At 33.4% G+C, this 17,838-nt stretch overlaps 2 protein-coding genes across 2 annotated transcripts; one reads left to right on the top strand and one right to left on the bottom strand.

Moving 5' to 3' along the window:
* The first annotated feature begins 2,735 nt into the window (after positions 1-2,735).
* On the top strand, positions 2,736-8,361 carry LOC145560034 (casein kinase 1-like protein HD16). Its single transcript, XM_081621288.1, has 16 exons — positions 2,736-3,272; positions 3,897-4,025; positions 4,106-4,179; positions 4,273-4,342; positions 4,436-4,491; positions 4,577-4,648; positions 5,127-5,221; positions 5,328-5,391; positions 5,538-5,667; positions 5,740-5,958; positions 6,050-6,189; positions 6,571-6,745; positions 7,244-7,334; positions 7,420-7,577; positions 7,674-7,862; positions 7,945-8,361. The coding sequence occupies exons 1-16, from the start codon at positions 3,204-3,206 to the stop codon at positions 8,002-8,004; spliced, it is 1,791 nt and encodes a 596-aa protein (XP_081477414.1). The 5' UTR covers positions 2,736-3,203; the 3' UTR covers positions 8,005-8,361.
* A 375-nt stretch (positions 8,362-8,736) lies between these two features.
* On the bottom strand, positions 8,737-16,382 carry LOC145558654 (protein SAWADEE HOMEODOMAIN HOMOLOG 1-like). The gene is made up of 9 exons (XM_081619961.1): positions 16,206-16,382; positions 14,246-14,331; positions 14,074-14,119; positions 13,853-13,958; positions 13,650-13,713; positions 11,830-11,881; positions 9,790-9,933; positions 9,117-9,236; positions 8,737-9,028 (listed from the first exon to the last, which is right to left on the bottom strand). The coding sequence occupies exons 1-9, from the start codon at positions 16,269-16,271 to the stop codon at positions 8,987-8,989; spliced, it is 726 nt and encodes a 241-aa protein (XP_081476087.1). The 5' UTR covers positions 16,272-16,382; the 3' UTR covers positions 8,737-8,986.
* Positions 16,383-17,838: the final 1,456 nt, after the last annotated feature.

The following is a 17,838-nucleotide window of genomic DNA, read 5'->3' as shown; positions in this document are numbered from 1 at the left end:
CAAAAAAAGAGAAAAACAATTGAAAAGAGATGTAATATTAAATGTTGCCTATGTTAAATGTTATGTGCAATTTTAGGTCTTTAGTGTATTATTTGTGATATATAAAATATTCTAAAGTTGTAAATAACATTTAACGGAGCTTGTACAAGAGTAATGATGGAATCAAAGTCAAATCATGCTTAGTTTAACGGATTAAATATCAACCATTAAATCACATATACTAAAAGCTTTGCATGAATGCTATATTAAACAATAACTTTAAAATAAAGTTAAAGCAGTGTTTTCTATGTGTTTATGATCAATTGAAAGTCCAATTTTGAATTGGTATTATGAAATATTAACCAAGAGTTTGTAATTATTGGGTCAAAAAACAAACACACCGGCTAAGAGCCTGTTCATATTTACCGAACTGAGTTGAACTGAACTGAACTGAATTGATTGGAGCTGAACTGAACTAAACTAAACTGATTAGAACTGAACTAAACTGAACTGAACTGAATTGAGCTGAAATGAATATTTTATGAGAGAGGGAAATTAAGAGCTGAACTGAACTGAACTGATTGGAGCTGAACTGAACTGAATTGAACTGATTGGAGCTGAACTGAACTGAACTGAAATTAAGTAAATATGAACATGCCCTAAGGTAAAATAATAAATAAATATATAAATAAAAATTAGTCCTCACTTGTGTCCAAAAAAAAAAAAAAGTCCCCACTACTTTAACTTTGGTTATTCTCACTACTTTTAGAGTTTTAGTTTCCTTCTCCAAAAATATATTCCTCATATGTCACAATCCTAGCGTAGAAATCCTCCACTCAATTACAATTTTTTTACAAGAATGAAACAACCATTTAATTTTATGTCAATTTCACTTTCGAGATATTTCAATAACCAAAATATCTTCAAATGGATTGAAGACAAAACTTTAGGGCTTGTTTGACATTTTTTTTGTTACCGTTTATAATTTTTTTGAAAAAAAAAAAAAACAAAAAACGAGAAATAAGAAAAATATATTTCCATTTTTTTTGTTGTCAGTTTTTAAAATTATCATGATCTAAATAAGTTTGACTAATTGTTAATTCATTATATGACATATCATATCATATACGTAGTAACTAATATATAAGGCTAAACTTTTAGCTAGGTCACGAGGCATCGACACTTAGCGTATCAACTTTTCGCCAAGTACGTTGGATATATTTAAATAGACGATTAAAAAGTTAATTTAAAATTCTATTTGGACATAATTGTAGGATAAATTGTTAGTTTAGAGTTTTATTTTCAATAAAACACCAATATTTCAGAGGTACAAATTGAATTATAATTTTGTTAAAAAAATTCGATTAAATATAGCAAATCGTCATAAAAGCACATCAATTCCTAACTAAATTTGTATCAATGATAAAATTAAAAATTTGACATATAAATTAAAATTTTATCTTCAATAAACAACCCGGGCATCGCACGGGGCACAAAACTAGCATCATATGATTTTTAAAAAAAAAAAACCAAAAAACAGAAAACCACTGTGATGCCAAACGATCCCTTATATTACTCCGTATTAATTAACAAGAGATTTAGGGCCTGTTCCGATTGACTTAACTCAGCTGAACTGAGCTGAACTGAACTGAACTGAACTTAACTTATTAATTAGTGATTTTTAACTACGGATTAGTGATCTTTGATTATTTATTGATTATTTATTACTATACATATGTGTATATACAAATGTACATATTATTATTAATATTATTATTATTAATTATTATTATTATTATTACTATTATTAATTATTATTATTATTATTATTATTATTTATTGATTATTATTATTATTGTTATTATTATTATTATTATTATTATTATTATTATTTATTGATGATTATTATTATTATTTATTGATTATTATTATTAGTATTATTATTTCAATTATTGTTGTTATTATTATTATTTATTGATGATTATTATTATTATTATTATTTATTACTTATTTATTATTATTATTATTATTATTATTATTATTATTATTATTGTTAATATTATTATTATTATTGTTGTTGTTGTTGTTGTCGTCGTCGTTGTAATAAGAGCTTAAAAGAATGAAATTTGGCTTTATATCATTAGCAATATCATTAGACGTAAATTAAGAACTGAACTGAACTGAACTGAATTTCAACGGAAGAGAACAGACCCTTATATTAATGAAGTATCAACTCTACATTTTGTACAACATAGTCATAATGTAAGAATTTTCTCATATTCAAAATGATTCTTATTTGAAAATTTTTGAACTTAGGATAAGTCCTTCAAATCGCTTATCATGATCCTTGTTCAAGAAATTTCATTTAAGATAGGAATATCTATAAATCCAAATAATCATGTGGAATACTTGGTAAATAAAATATGTAAGATTAAAAAAAAAAAAATAATAATAATAAAATAAAATAAATAAAATAATGTAAGATTAAAAAAATAATAATAATAAAATAAAAAATAATTTTTTTTTACCATCTTCGGATCTTCCCTCTACATTTATCTTCCCCTTATACACTTCTACATTACTTCCCCTATACACTTTCCTAGTTTCCTCCAAACATTTTATTTTTCCCGCCTTAATCTAAATCCCTCCCTTCATCAACGGTCCATATTTTCCGATACAATTCACGAAAAGTTCGTTTTTTATATTTTTCGAGCTAAATTATAAATTTTTACCGCTTCTTTTTTATTTTTATTACCTCGCCAACCTTTGTTCTCTCTTTCACTTCTAAAAAAAAATCCCCAATTTATCAAAAACCCTAAATTTTTTCTTCAATTTCTGCTTCTAAATCCACCATCTTGCTACTCTAAATCCAAATTAACAGCGATTTTCGGCTTGCAACGTTGAAATTTTCGCTGGCATTTCATTTTTCCGATAGTGTCGCCGGCGGATCATCGGAGTTTTCTGTTTCCCGGCGAGTTTGGTGGTTTTGGTTGTCATATTTCAACTTCATTTGTAAGTTGAAGTTTTTCCGGCGACGATTTGTGGAAGAGACCCGGCGGTGATTGGAGCACCGGTTTTATCTGCGGCGGTGATTTTCATCGCCGGCGGTAGTCGATGTACAGGTGTCAGTTGCGGCGGTGGTTGAAGGACAGGTGTCAGTTGCGGTGGTTGTCGTTGTTCTAGTTGGTGGTAGTTCAGTTCAGGGTTAGGTTTTAGGAGAGAGAATGTTTGATAGTGAGGGAAGTGATGATTTTGAATGCGATGATTGTTGTATGGATGTTGTACCTAAAGAGGTATAAATTTCTCTTCTTCTTCTTCTTTTCTTTTTATTTTTTCGGATTTTTTTTTTTTTTAAAATTTGGCGGTTCCATATGACGATTCATGTTAGCCGGCCCCAAATCATTTTGGGTTTAAGGCTTTATTGTTGTTGTTGTGTAATTTGAAGCTAAATTTGTTTTGTGTATATCTATGAAATGGTTTGCTTGATTGATACTTCTTAGATTGAAGGAGGGGTGGTTGGAAATTGGAATGGAATTTAGAATGTTGCAAATGATTACGGGGTTATGATTAACGTTTTGTGTGTTTTAAACCATTGGTGATAATGATATACGGAGTATCTGTTATGATTTCAGTAAGAATTCGAAGTAATTTAAGGCAGAAATTATGTATTTAAGTGAAATATATGTGCTTGGTAATTAAAGTAGGTTTCTTATCACTAATTGGAATTTCAGACAGCATATTCTGGCTTGATAGGCCGTATTTAGTTTGTGGATTTTGGTAATATATGTAAACTATTGCAATTACCGGAGTATAAGACTATTTTCAGTTGATTTCGAAGGTTGCCCTATGTTGAACAGATTATAGTTGTGGGTTTTGAATTTTAAGGTATCTTTATGTGGTTTCTGCATTTTGTACAGGTTCAGGTTGGTGGCTCCCCGAAATACAAGGTTGAAAAAAAGCTGGGAAAGGGGGGATTTGGTCAAGTTTATGTTGGTCGCCGAGTGTCTTCTATTGCAGATATGCATAAAGGCCCTGATGCTGTGGAGGTACGCTGTCTATTTCGTTACATTATGTTCTTCTTTATGTGCTATCAACTTGTTACAGTAATACTAAAGTTGGGTTGTAGGTAGCCTTGAAGTTTGAACGCAAATATAGCAAAGGATGTCTTAATGGTCCTCCGGCTGAGTGGCAGGTGTACAAGTATGCATTGTATCTTCCTGTGGTTTTCTTTTGTAGTTTAATATCTGTTCTTTCTTCAGCGTCTGAATTTGTTATGCTTTATTTGTTTGACAGTAAATTGAGTGGAAGCCATGGTGTACCACGAGTACATTACAAGGGATCTCAAGGTGACTACTACATCATGGTGTGTATTTTACTTCTACTTGTAAGGTTACATCTTGTGTTTGCATTGTACTTTCAAGGTTAGTAATGGTTTCTTTTTTTATGGTATTATCAGGTCATGGATATGCTTGGACCTAGTCTATGGGATACTTGGAATAATAAGAGCCAAACGTGAGACCTTACTATCATGTTTCATTTATACTACATATTAACTTGTGTTTGTTAAAATATATATTGACTTGCTGGGTTGGATCAGAGTGTCAACTTCAATGGCTGCATGCATTGCGGTTGAAGCAATTTCTATATTGAAAAACATTCACAGTAAAGGGTGAGAATTTTAGCAACTTATTTATTTGGGTTTATGTGCTTCATAGACAATGCTTTTACTTCTCTGTTAAACTGTGGTATGATCAGAGTTTGATCATCTATTTTTTATTTTTTTTTTCTATAATTTATATATACCTTCTTTTTCTCAATCTTGCATATGTTTCTTGCTCATAAAACCCCCTCTCTCTTATTTGTTTCTGTGTTTTTTCCACGCATTGATTTTGATTTCATGGGTATTAAATTAACAAGAATTTGTGGAAGCCTATTTCTTTTGCATACTCTTATATGCACCATAAATGGTGAAAGTTCAAATTGGATTTAAGTATGTGGTTCTTCATTACAGTATACAGGCTGCTTCATATTTCAGTCTTGGAACTTGTCTTAATGATATTCCTTGGCGGCTTGATTAAGTAATGATTTTCAAGGTGACCATGGACCATGGTGCTTTGTTCTGAGTTTTCATCTTCTTTGACTGGCAGTTATGTCCATGGAGATGTGAAGCCTGAGAATTTTCTGCTGGGTTCTCCAGGGACACCTGATGAGAAGAAGTTATTTCTGGCAGATCTTGGATTAGGTTTGCTATTAGTTATGAATCATGTGGATCAATGTTCATCTTCTATCTTTTTTTTTTTTTGTTCATTTTGTTTGTGTTTGACACTTGGGAGTTCTATCTGTTGTAGCAACAAAATGGCAAATTTCTAGAGGTCTACATGTTGGGTATGACCAGAGGCCAGATGCATTTAGGTTGGAAAACTTGTTTTTTTTTTTTTTTTTTTTAATTTTTAATTTTTTTATTAATTTTTTTTTTTAAAAAAAATTTCTATATTCAAGTTAATAGCTCACTCAATTTCCACTCTCTGCAATTTCATTGTCCTATTTAAACCTTACAGGGGAACTGTCCGATATGCTAGTGTCCATGCTCATTTGGGGAGAACTAGCAGCAGAAGAGATGATCTAGAATCTCTGGCTTATACCCTTATTTTCCTCATCCGCGGTTCTCTCCCATGGCAAGGTTTTCAGGTCTGTATGTCAGAGGAATATGATGTATTTAGCTATTCCCAGGCCGCTCTTAATCAGTTAATTTCATCACAGGGAAACAATAAGAATTTTCTCGTCTGCAAGAAGAAAATGGCAACATCTCTGGAAGGGATTTGTACTTCATGTCCAAAGCCATTCCAAGAATTTCTTGAGCATGTGGTAAATTTGAAGTTTGATGAGGACCCCAATTATGCAAAATATATTTCTCTCTTTGACAAGATTGTTGATTCCAAACCTGATGCAAGGCCAATAAATATTGATGGTGCACAAAAGGTATCTTTTTTACCCTTGGCATTGAGTTTGTCATCCAACAGCGTGATCAGATTGTTTAAGTTATATTGTAATGTTTATTTTGTGGTTTCAGTGTCAGGCTGGTCAAAAAAGAGGTCGGTTTACTATTGACAATGAGGATGAAGATGAACAGGTCAAAAAGAAAGTTCGGTTGGGGAAGCCTGCAGTGCAGTGGATCAGTGTTTATGATCCTCGACGCCCTCTGAAGCAAAGGTATGTTTTAGCACTTTCCATGCGTGTGCTAATCATTTGAAGAATGTTGAAATCATATGATATTATTGCTTTTCTTGCCTCAGTCATTGAATTTGTGCAAGCTTTATTGACACTATCAGTTTGGTTACATGGAATCAGATGTTATCTTAGAAGATTGATATTTCGTTTGTCTTCATTGGACCTTATTTATTTCATGCGCAATAGCATTTCGTTTTCTGTGACTGCTGTAATTTTCTGTAACTATTTGAATGTTTTGTCATTTTTGTATGCAATATGAATCTTGGACACACACTCCTAATTTTTGTTTGTCCCTTCTCTTGTGCATGTTTATTTGTGTGTCTTTTTAGAGGGTGAGCTTTTCATTGTCATATTATATTGTAGGTATCACTATAATGTTGCAGATGCGAGGGTCGACTCCCATATTGAGAAAGGATATAATGATGGTATTTTTATCACTAGTTTGACATCAAGTGATAATCTGTGGGCCCTTATCATGGATTCTGGTAGTGGATTTAGCGCTCAAGTTTATTCACGCTCTCCAGTTTTCTTCAACAAGGTACATGCATAATTGTTGCCTTTAAAAAGGACCTGCTAGAATGCTAAATGGAAGGATCTATAACTGAATTGATGTCATTGAAAGGATGTATAAAATTGGTTCATTACATTGTATAGTATAACTGTATTAGTGGCGCTTTATGATGTACCAACTCTACTTCTTTATATCCCCTGGGAAAAGATAATCCCTTATATGAACCTTGACTGTGGTTAATATTCTACGATGAATACATTGATACTTCATGGTGCAAGAACATATCTCCATGTATTCATATTCCTGCATCATGCTATGTACCTTTTACTCAGTTGTTGAACCTATTTGAATGCATTTCATTTTGCTATTTACCTTGTAGGGTATCTGCTTAGTTAGTAAAGTAATTTTTCTGAATCTGCCATAGAAGATATGGCTTGCATTAACTTATATTGGCATCTTCTAGCCACTCTTTAATATTTTGCGACTTCTGTGTTGCTGATGGATCTGTTTTTACCCCCTTCAAAGGATTGGATAATGGAGATGTGGGAGAAGAATTATTTTATTTCTGCAGCTGCAGGAACGGGATCTGGACAGTCATTGATTGTTATGTCAAAAGGTTTAGACCTACTGCTCTTAATTCTAGAATATGTTTGTTTGTTTGTTTGTGCCTCTGATGTTATCTGTGTCATTGCGGAATCTAGGAACCCAATACTCACAGCAATCATATAAAGTCAGCGATTTATTTCCATACAAGTGGATTGCTAAGAAGTGGAGGGAAGGCTTCTATATTACCTCCATGGCAACTGCTGGAAGTAGATGGGGAATTGTAATGTCTCGCTGTTCATTATATACAAGACAGGTGTTTGTCGTATTTCAGCTATGTGCTTTATGTGTTACTGAGTTGTTTGAGTACCATCTCTTGTGGTGTTATCCTTAGGCTTTGTATTTTATCCAGGTTGTCGAATTAGATTTTCTCTACCCTAGTGAAGGTATACACAAGAGATGGGAAGAAGGGTATCGTATCACGGCTGCTGCAGGAACTCCAGACCAGTCTGCTTTTGCTCTTAGTATTCCTAAACGAATAAGGAGGGATCAATCTCAAGAGACTCTTCGAACATCCACTTTCCCTTCCACCCATGTTAAGGTAAGGTTTAACGCATTTGCCATCGTCAACTTATTCAGGCCATGGAAAATTGAATCCTCTTTTTTCTTTCGGATTTTGGCAGGAAAAGTGGGATAAAAACTTGTACATCTCTACCCTTTGTTATGGTAGGACAGTTTCGTGAGGCTGCAGTGATAAGGATCCTTATTAAATTGATGCTAACCGCCTAACTAATCAATTAAGAGTAGACATTTTGATGGGTAACACAATCACAATCAAGTTAATTCAAGAATATAGAGATTGTCGCGAGCCCTTAGAAGGGTTCTCATTTTGTACAGGTTCTCCAAGTAGCTAGTTATCTGTATGTATGAAACAACAAATTGGTAAAGTTATCCTTTTGTAGGCCGTTCTCCATCTCTTTGCAAAAGGTGATTGTATATTTAGTATCTATCGCATGTTCTATTGATCCCTAAAATTGTTCATGACATGTATAATTGCTTATTATGCACTTACAATCAAGTATTATTCAAGAGTATATAAATTCTTGTGAGCCTGTGAAAGGGTTCTCATTTTGTAGAGGTCTCGTAGTAGCTAGTTATCTGTAAGACTACATTGTACCATAGAGCAAATTGGTGAAGTTGTCGTGGACCGTTTTCCGTCTCTTTGCAAAAGATGATGGTATATTTTTCTGTATACTTTCATTCTTACCTAATACCATCTTGAGGGAAAAACATGAAGAAAACACAAGCTTGGGAGATGAGATTGTGTTTCAATGGAGATTATAGGCTTTAAGGTTGTTTTTCATATGTCGCACTAAGTTAATTGATAGCTACCAAACGGGCCATTAAAGGATCAACGGAGACAAAGCATCCATGAAAGGTTTCATATAATTTGATGGTGCTAACGCGTTCATATATAGGCATTCCAAATAGCTATTAATTGAACCACTTGATTGATTAAACAGTAAGCATTCTCCATAAGATTAAAATCATTAAGCTTGTTTTCCAGTTTGATTATATCACAAAGGATATCAATTCTACTTTATACAGCGAATGGTGTTACCAGTTGAAGCACCAAATAGCAACCTGCCCCTATTGTTACATGGAAAATGTTGATTTCTCAATTGTAATTTCTAGTTCTGGCACAGCTAATTTCAATGCAGACTTTTACTTTGGCCTGCAGCATATCTTGCTCAGCTGGACCTTTTCCTGCCATAAGAGAGACGGAACTTAATACTTCCGAGTATAATATATGCCACAAAATATTCAATATTATGTTGTTGAGGCATTCACTTACCTCAGTCTTATCATCATCAAATCGAACCACAAAGATGCATCGACATCCCTTTATGTCATGCAACATCCGTTGGATTTCCATGACATGTGCATCAACATATACAGCATAATCCAGTCTTTCCTACAAGAATCCATTAGGAAAAAAGATAGAAAAAAAAAAGTTATTGGTAAATTAACACATTGCAGAGTACTTGAAGGCATGTGATCTTAGAGCGCAGAAATTGATCCTTATCAAAATAAAGTTTGCGACTTTTAAGTTTGAAATTGCAGTCGTTGTAAGCAAAGATTCTAATCAGTCCACATTTGTAATTACTATGAAAATAATTTTAAATCCTAATAATTACTGGTTGATTAAGCCATCTAAGAGCATCTAATGTGATTGGGTTGAGAGGTTGACTGCACATACCAATGATTTAATCTCCAGCAGTCGTCGTTGACAAAGAACCTCTATCACTCTAAAGAAGATCTAATTACTAAATTAAACTCTAAAAAGGATTCCCTCTATAACTATTTATCACCCAATATCTTTTGTTGGTTTCAACTTTCAACTAACTAATGCAATATTACTTTGTGATATCTTAGAATGGAAGGAATATTTCAAACATGTACAAATGGTTAAAAATTTCCTCTTTCAAGGGGACGAGAAAGTAGGGACAACAGCACAACAATAATACCTGATAGCACAGCACAAGGTCGCCAACCTTAATTTTATGGCACTCTGAAGGTTCTAGAGGGATTGAACGTTCACGCACTCCAATTTTTACATTCACCCATTCATCATGGGAGACCCCAAAACCCGCAAATCTGACACGAGCTTCCTGTTTTAGATGATAAAACATTAGTATCTGTGTTGCTTTAAAAATTTTCACTTGCATAGATGAATAATGAGTAAACAAGAGATGGGCAGGGAAAGTAAACATAATACAAGTCACATTTTCAATTCATTCCAACTAGAAGAAACTATCAGCAATTTACTCCCTCTGTTATTTTAAGTTCAAATTATTGTAGGTACAAATTTTAAGAAAATATTGAAGAACGTGAGTGGGTGTTTGTTATAGACTGAATTCTACTGATTTAATTAAGCATAATTAGTATTTAATTAAGACTAAAAGCTTGAACATTTGATTGATTAAAGGTTGGATTACATAAGGATAGTCATAACTTGAGGTTATGAATCTCTCAGTAGCTTTAGGCTACAAATCTCTCTAGTAGCTTGAGGCTACAAGTCTCTCAAGAGGTTCACTCAATTTCTGCCTACCTTCTATGTTACCCATACTAACTTACTTATACTAATGGTCAAGGTTGACCTTAAAGCTTACATGTGACTACTTAACGAAAATGGAAAAACCATAATAAAACATACTAAAAGCTGATTGCTTTCTTTCCTTCTCTTCTTCTTAATTAAATTTGTCTGTTACTTAATTACCCCCTAAAGTCGGTCTATTACAGTGTTAGATAAAGTAGGATAAATAAGACAGATTGTAAAAATTTGGGTGTAAGAAAAAAAAAATGAATAAAGAGAGAACGTATGGATAAGGTGTAATTATTGTGAGGTTCAAGGGTTAACATGGTAGAGAGGGAAGGCCAAAACTAGAATAAAGCAAAGTGAGTAGAACAAATAATCACGGACAAAAATGGATAGAGCAAAAAGAACAGAGTTTGGCTTCATCAATCAAATGTTCCTTATTACACTATAAACAACATTTCATGAGTTGTCCTCCAAAATTAATCTGCTAGTTACCAAGGGAAAATTGACTGAAGTTCATTCGATTTACCAGCAACAATTGTAAAATCAGCATCAAACAAACAATATCATTTCTTTATATTTGGTCTAACTACCCTGTGGCCAGCATCTAATCTTTCGTATGATGAACACAATCTTGACAGGTTGACATACAAGCTATCGCATCTCACATTCAATAGCACCCAGGGGCCAGGGCCAAGATGAGAAAGATACATCAGACAATCAGCATATTGTAAATCAGACACTTATTTCAGAAGCCAATAACAAATAGCACAGCACAATTATGCATCCAAACTGATAACCCAAAAAAAAAAAAAAAAAAAAAAAAAAAGAAGAGCTAGTGTGGAAAAAGAAAAGAAGTGTAGGCAGGCTATATAGGATGAGCCAGGATGCATTAGGATCAACCCTCGAGAATAGGGGATACCTACCTGGTATCTTTCTTTTTATTGCATTTGAATTTTAAAAAAAAGAACGAAAAAAGAATCAGCCAGGAAAAAAAGAATAAGCATAGGCAAGTCTCTGAATTTTATACCAGTAGATGGACCATGGATGTATACACTGGTTACTATGTTTTTGGAAGTTAAAACGACTAAAAGTTTGAAGCTCCTTTAAGAAGAAACCATTAAAGAGAGACAATGAACATTGTATACCTACATGGTATAAAATGTAAAATCATTAGAACAGAGCAATTAATTTACATTTTTCCATTAAAGATTTAAAGGTTCATGAAAAAGCCTCCACTTTTCCACTGTTTTTCCCATGATATGTAACCATCATCCAGATGGTCTAGTGTTTCCCTCTGATGATGTAGAGCATATCTTAGCGAAAGTAACACATCGAGCCAAATTCAAAGGAAAAAACCAAAAAATAAATGAAGGGGGAAAGAGAGGATAAAAAACAATAACAAAAAAATCCATGTAAAGGGCATGTTTATAATCCAAATGAGAGAAGCAGTACACTAGGAGCTTACAAGTTCGCCAGAACATAGAACTCTGTAGTTGAGAAATGTACCAACATCATACCTGGCATAGTGGCATGTAATGAACTGATTAGCATGTACTTTTATTTCTTTCTTTTTTCCATAACAGATTTTACCAGTTTGGTTAATCATCATATAACAAAAGAATGACAAGCTTTTTTTTACCAAAAAGCTAATTTGATAAAACAAAGGCTTAGAAATTTAGTGATGGGTGATAACTGTTTAGTATGTCGGCTCTCTCCCCCTCTCTCTAAAATATTTTTCAAGATCTAAATTGTGCAGTATCAGATAACGTTGGCCATGAAGCACCAACAAGAAATATTTGATTTATTTACAAGCAGCGCGTAGCTGTGAAGATGCTGAAATTGTTAAACAGGAAAGAAGGGACAGAAAATAATATAATGAAAAAGAGCAATTAACCAAACATAACTTCAAAAGTCAAAATACGTACTCCTTAAATGAATTTATGAGTACATAGGTCTTTCAATTCTTACTTTGAATTTTAATACAGGAACCCAGGCTAACTACTTAAGGGACTGTTAGAGAACAGGGAAGAGAGCGAAGGTTCAAAGCATTTGGAAATTAGGAGAATAAAGATAGTGCCTGTGAGCAGGACATGAAAATTGCACCATATTTTTGTGATATATTCATTAACTTGTGTTAAATTTCTCTTTCTTATTTTTTTTTTTTATTTTTTTTTTTTCTAGGGTTCTGTATTGTGCCCTTTTGTTATGTATCTATTAACTTATGGTAAATGCTCGGTAGCTTTGTCTACAAAGAAGAAGGATTGCATGTAAACAAAACTTGATCAGGCTTGAGGAGATGATGTATCAATAACAGAGTTTGGCTTATGTGAAATTTTGCATGCTCAGTTCATTCGAATTCAACTATTACAATCCCCAAAAATGAAAGCTTCAGCTATGCCTGTAATCAAGAAATATTTCATATTTTGATATTGACACTTGAACAGCTTCTATAAATAGACATACACCATATCTGGAACTAGAAAATAAACATTTTTCCAATATCATCCCACCACTATGCTCATTCAATCTCAAATCACCAAGAAACAGTAAAAAGTAAACATTTTCAAATAAATGAAAAACTTTATCAATTAATAAAGATGATGTTACAATTAATGGATTTCAAACAGGTTTTTACTCAGCAAAACAGCATTAGGGTTCCACCATGAATTAGCAATACTTCTTCTATTCCTGAACGATTGTTACGTAGGTGACTTTACGCAGTTATTAAGGAAAATAAGATAGTGAAAAACAATGATTAGATGTCACATAAATAAAGTATTAAGGCATTAATTCAACATTGGAAAGAAGAATATTTACGTTGGGAGTAGGTTAATATTTTTGTAATGAAGAATAGTTGCTTTGGGAGTAGATAAATATTTTAGTAAATGGTAATAGTTGCTTTGGGAGTAGGTAGTTGTGAGGGAAAATGTGTACAAAAAAAAAAAAAAAAATCTAGAAAATGATTGAAACATAACCGAAAAAAAAAAGAAAAAGAAAAAGAACACCCAAAATGGCCAACGTAACCAATTTTTAGGAACGGAGGGAGTAGTATTTAGTAAGAATAATTGAAAGCATGTCATAAAGACACAGTATCCAGGTCATTTGCAAACTTTAGTAGACACCGAGATAATTAAGTGCTCAGAAAGCCAGCATCAACATGTATTTTGCAGAGTTTAGTTAAACCAAACCTAAGGTCCTCAAGTAAAGACTAGAAAAATGTAGCGAGTCTTACATAAAAGAAAAACAAAAATATTTTTAAGGGTTACATGAATGTTCACTGCTCACCATGCATTATCTCTTGAAGATTTAGCCTCAAAAGCCAAGTCTGCAAGTTCTGAAGCTGTTCCACCTGTGTACAATTCATGATTATTTGAAAAGATATTAATGAATTGACAATATTAAGCCTAGATATAGATTGCACACAATTTATAGTACTTACAAGTATTTACATCTATTATCCTATTTTATGTTAAATACAGTTATTTTACCTTTAAGTACCATTGAAGTCTCAGGTGCTTTACTTGACAACGTTGACATAGGTGTATTTATAACTGAAAATGTACCCTTCTGTTTATCTTGGAACCAATTATGCACCTGCAAAAGTGTCATGGTAGCGGTGTAGCACAAAACAAGGCAAATTCATAAGATTGAAATATGCATTAAGTTAATAATGGAATAAAGAAAATAAGAATAATAGTTGGAATTCTGCCTGTTGCCAACTTATGGATGGTTTTCCGATGCGACAAGTAGAGGAACTGCAGATGTAAAGAACAAACAAGAAGGTAATCAATCCATATTAATAGCCCCTATAAGGAAAAGTTTTATTACAGCTTCAATGCTGAGTTGAAAGCGCAATACAGGATTGAAGCTTGCCCAACTACCTGAAACTTGTTGCAAGATCTTGATAAAATTCTTGAGTCAACGCCTCTTTTCTAACTTGCCTGAATAAATTCTCCATCTCTGCAATCTGCAAATTGATAGCAATGATTAATCTTATACACTCCAAGTACTTGTGAAATCATGGACAACACCTTGGGATGGAGGCAGTAGTTGAATATTGAATAACAAAACAATATGCAAAATCAATTTGCATGAACAGCTCAATGCTGATTTGACCCATTCTCATGCTGTTTTGACCTATTCATTTTATTGACGATATACAACTTGTTGTCAAAGGATCCAAGAGAGATCAAAGACATTGAATGCATCGGTATCTTTTGTAACAAAATGCTGAGCAATTCACCATAAAAGGTTTTATGTAATGATTCAGTGAGAGTCCTGTGCTGATTATCCAGGTGCAATTTAGTGAAGCAGTTCATGCAGTGTTTAGCAGGTTACGTTGAAGGTGAAGTAAAAACAATGATTATAGTGGGATTTCAAGACTAAAATCATATCAAATTTCCACACAACAAGGCAGACTAATGAGAAATTTAAGGAAACCAAATAAGTTACAGTCTTACAGATAAAGAACATTGGTCTAAAGTTGCAAAAGTGATCTAGACACATGAGCAATGGATGCAAAATACTGCAGGTAGTGGACAGAGAGAAAATCTTAAACCACCCTAATTAATTAAAGCTAAAACATGATATATTTTTCTCTCCTTTATTCCCAATCTGAATAATGGTCTCACTTTCCATGTTGGGGTTAACCAAATGAATTTGACCTTTATCTAGATCTAATTTTGCCAGTGTTATTGAATCTATCAGCCAACCTTTTGCCATACCTACAGAATGACAACTATTATGCTATAGATGGGATAGCCAAGATTATTAGAAATCCATACAACAGATTTAGGCTTTTAGCACCTACAAGATATCGCTTAAGTTCAACAATGGCAACCTTATCCCATTTCATTAGCTCAATGGCTGGCTGTAGAAAGGCCAACACTACAGGAATTACTCTGGTTTCTTGACATTTTCCTTAGAAACTCGTGTAATACTACAATTATCATAATCATGAAGCTGGAGTTCTGCGATAGTTCCTATATCATAACTCTATGTGCCACCAAATCAGACCTAAATATCCACCATTCTCTCATGTAACATCACATATGCCAAACTCTAAGGCTAATTGTTGCAATAGGTAGGTGTTTTCTGTTTGAAATCTTGCCATGCAAATGCCAAATTTTGCATAAGAGTGAATTAGAGAAGATGCTCAAAGTAATAATAGGCAACACCCTAGCTATAACACACTTAATCATTCCATATTAATTGCAACATTTCCTTTTAAAGGAAGTTTTTATCTTTCTCCTCGTCACATAATGTCCTAAAATCTTGCGCCTTTCCTTATGTTGCAATTAAATTGAAACGGAGGAAGTTTAAGTTGCTACATCATATTTGTCTTACCTTCCTAATCAGTTCATTATATGTGGAGTTCCTTATAAACTACAAAAACATGGGAATTTCCAAAGTTTCACCGAAATCATGATATCAGCAAAGAAAGCAATCCAAACCCCCCCCCCCCCCCACCCCCCCCCAAAAAAAAAAAAAAAAAAAAAAAACCCATATGAATGCATTTTTTTTTTCCACAGAATTAAATAAAATAATTCATCATTGCATCAAATGACTCTCAACAATCAATACCCACAAAAAATTAATTACAAACAGATAGCAAATTAGCAAAAAAAAAAAAAAAAAAAAAAAAAAAAGCCAATTTCACAGAATTGTAGCAAAATGAAATAGGTTTGTTCAACCCAGAAAGTAATTAGCTAAATTACTCAAGATGATGAAAATCAAAAGTTACAAATGATGAAAAAAGACAGAAATTGATGAAAAACAATCAGGAGTGAAAGAAAATTGCTAATGATGGAATAAAGAGAGCGTTAGGAAGAAAAAAGAAACCTCAGATTCAGAGAAAACAGAGGTAGTCGCCAATAATTCCTGCAGCCAAGGTGCCTCCATAGCCATAATCAACAAGAACCTTCTTCCAATTTCACTCTCTTAGTGGACTGGAGAATGTAAAGACCACTACTGTTTTATTCTTGTATTCCTTTGTCACTTTTGAGAATTTCTACCCAATTTCACATTATGATTTATGAGTAAATTGAGGGTATTTTGGGGATTTTAGAGTAATAATAGGATAACAATTTTTGTTTTTGCAAATCAACATGTACGCCTTGTTTGGTTTGATGTAAAAGGTTTTCATGGAAAATGAATTTTCCATTTTATCCCATTTTCCTTTGTTTGGTTTGTTAAGGAGTGGAAAACAATTTCTCAATGGTGGAAAATTGCATCCTTAATGATAGAAAACATTTTCCTTCCAAAAACAAGGGAAGCCACATTTTCCTCTCTCCTCCTTACCTCTTTTTTTTTTACTTCCATCTCATTCATCCTTACATTTTCACTCTTATTTTTTATTTTTCTTGGACTTTTCATGTATGCAACCAAACAAAGGAAAACTAATTTGCAATTGTGTTTTTCCTTGAAAATATGTTTTCCATGAAAACTAATTTTCCATTGAAAATGTTTTACATTAAACCAAACGGGGCCGTAATATTTTTTTATTTTTTATTTTTAAATATTACAAGAAGTTCTATCAAAGAAACCAAACAAAGCACCAAACAAAAAAAGGACCAAAAAGAAAATGACGTTGTCTAGCGCATACAACCAACCAATGAACAAGAGTAATCCAATTTTGAGGGACTTTACCAATGCGATGGGCAAGAAAACCTTGTAGAGCCATTTGAATACCCCATAGAAGCCAAACACATGATACATCACCAGATTTTGTGCAACACAGCATGGAAGACAAAACTGCATAGTTATTGTACTTAAGAAGGCATAAAAATCCTTTCCGACATGCTAAGCGGAGAGCCTATAAGCAAGTCTGCAATTATGTCTAAAAAGCATAAACAGATTGATTTGTCAAAATAATCATAATGTAGTAGGGGTGTCAATTCGGTTCAACAGTTCGGGTTTGGGTTGGGTTTATCAGTTTTGGGTTATAACGGGTCGGTTTATAACGGATTGAAATAATAAGCGGGTCGGTTTGGGTTGGTTTTGAAAATTATCGGGTCAGTTCGGTTTGGTTTTTTTAATTGCAGTTTCTATTCGGATCGGGTCCTTATCGGGTCGGGTTCTAGTCGGTTCGGGTCATAATCAATTTGGGTTGAACTGGGTCGGTTTGAAAACGGGTTTAGCCCATTTAATGTGGGTTTCGGTTAAAAACAGTTCGGGTCTTAATCAGGACGGGTCGTAATTGGTTCGGGTCATAATCAGTTTGGGTTTAACTGGGTCGGTTCGAAAATGGGTTTCGGTTCAAAATAGATCGGGTGAAATCGGGTCCAACCATTATTGTTTCGGTTATAATCGGTTTAGATTGAACTTAGTTGGTTTGAAAACGAGTTTACCCAATTTGAAACGGGTTTCTAATCAAAATCATATCGGGTTAAAATTGAGTCGGATGATTATCGAGTCGAATTAGTCAGATAATGGGTAGGAACGAGTCATTTTATAATCAAGTCAAGTCATAAAT

The sequence above is a fragment of the Chenopodium album genome, chromosome 9 (assembly GCF_948465745.1).
Source record: "Chenopodium album chromosome 9, dcCheAlbu1.1, whole genome shotgun sequence".
Classification (NCBI taxonomy): Eukaryota; Viridiplantae; Streptophyta; class Magnoliopsida; order Caryophyllales; family Amaranthaceae; genus Chenopodium; species Chenopodium album.
This window is presented reverse-complemented; position numbering and strand designations above follow the sequence as displayed.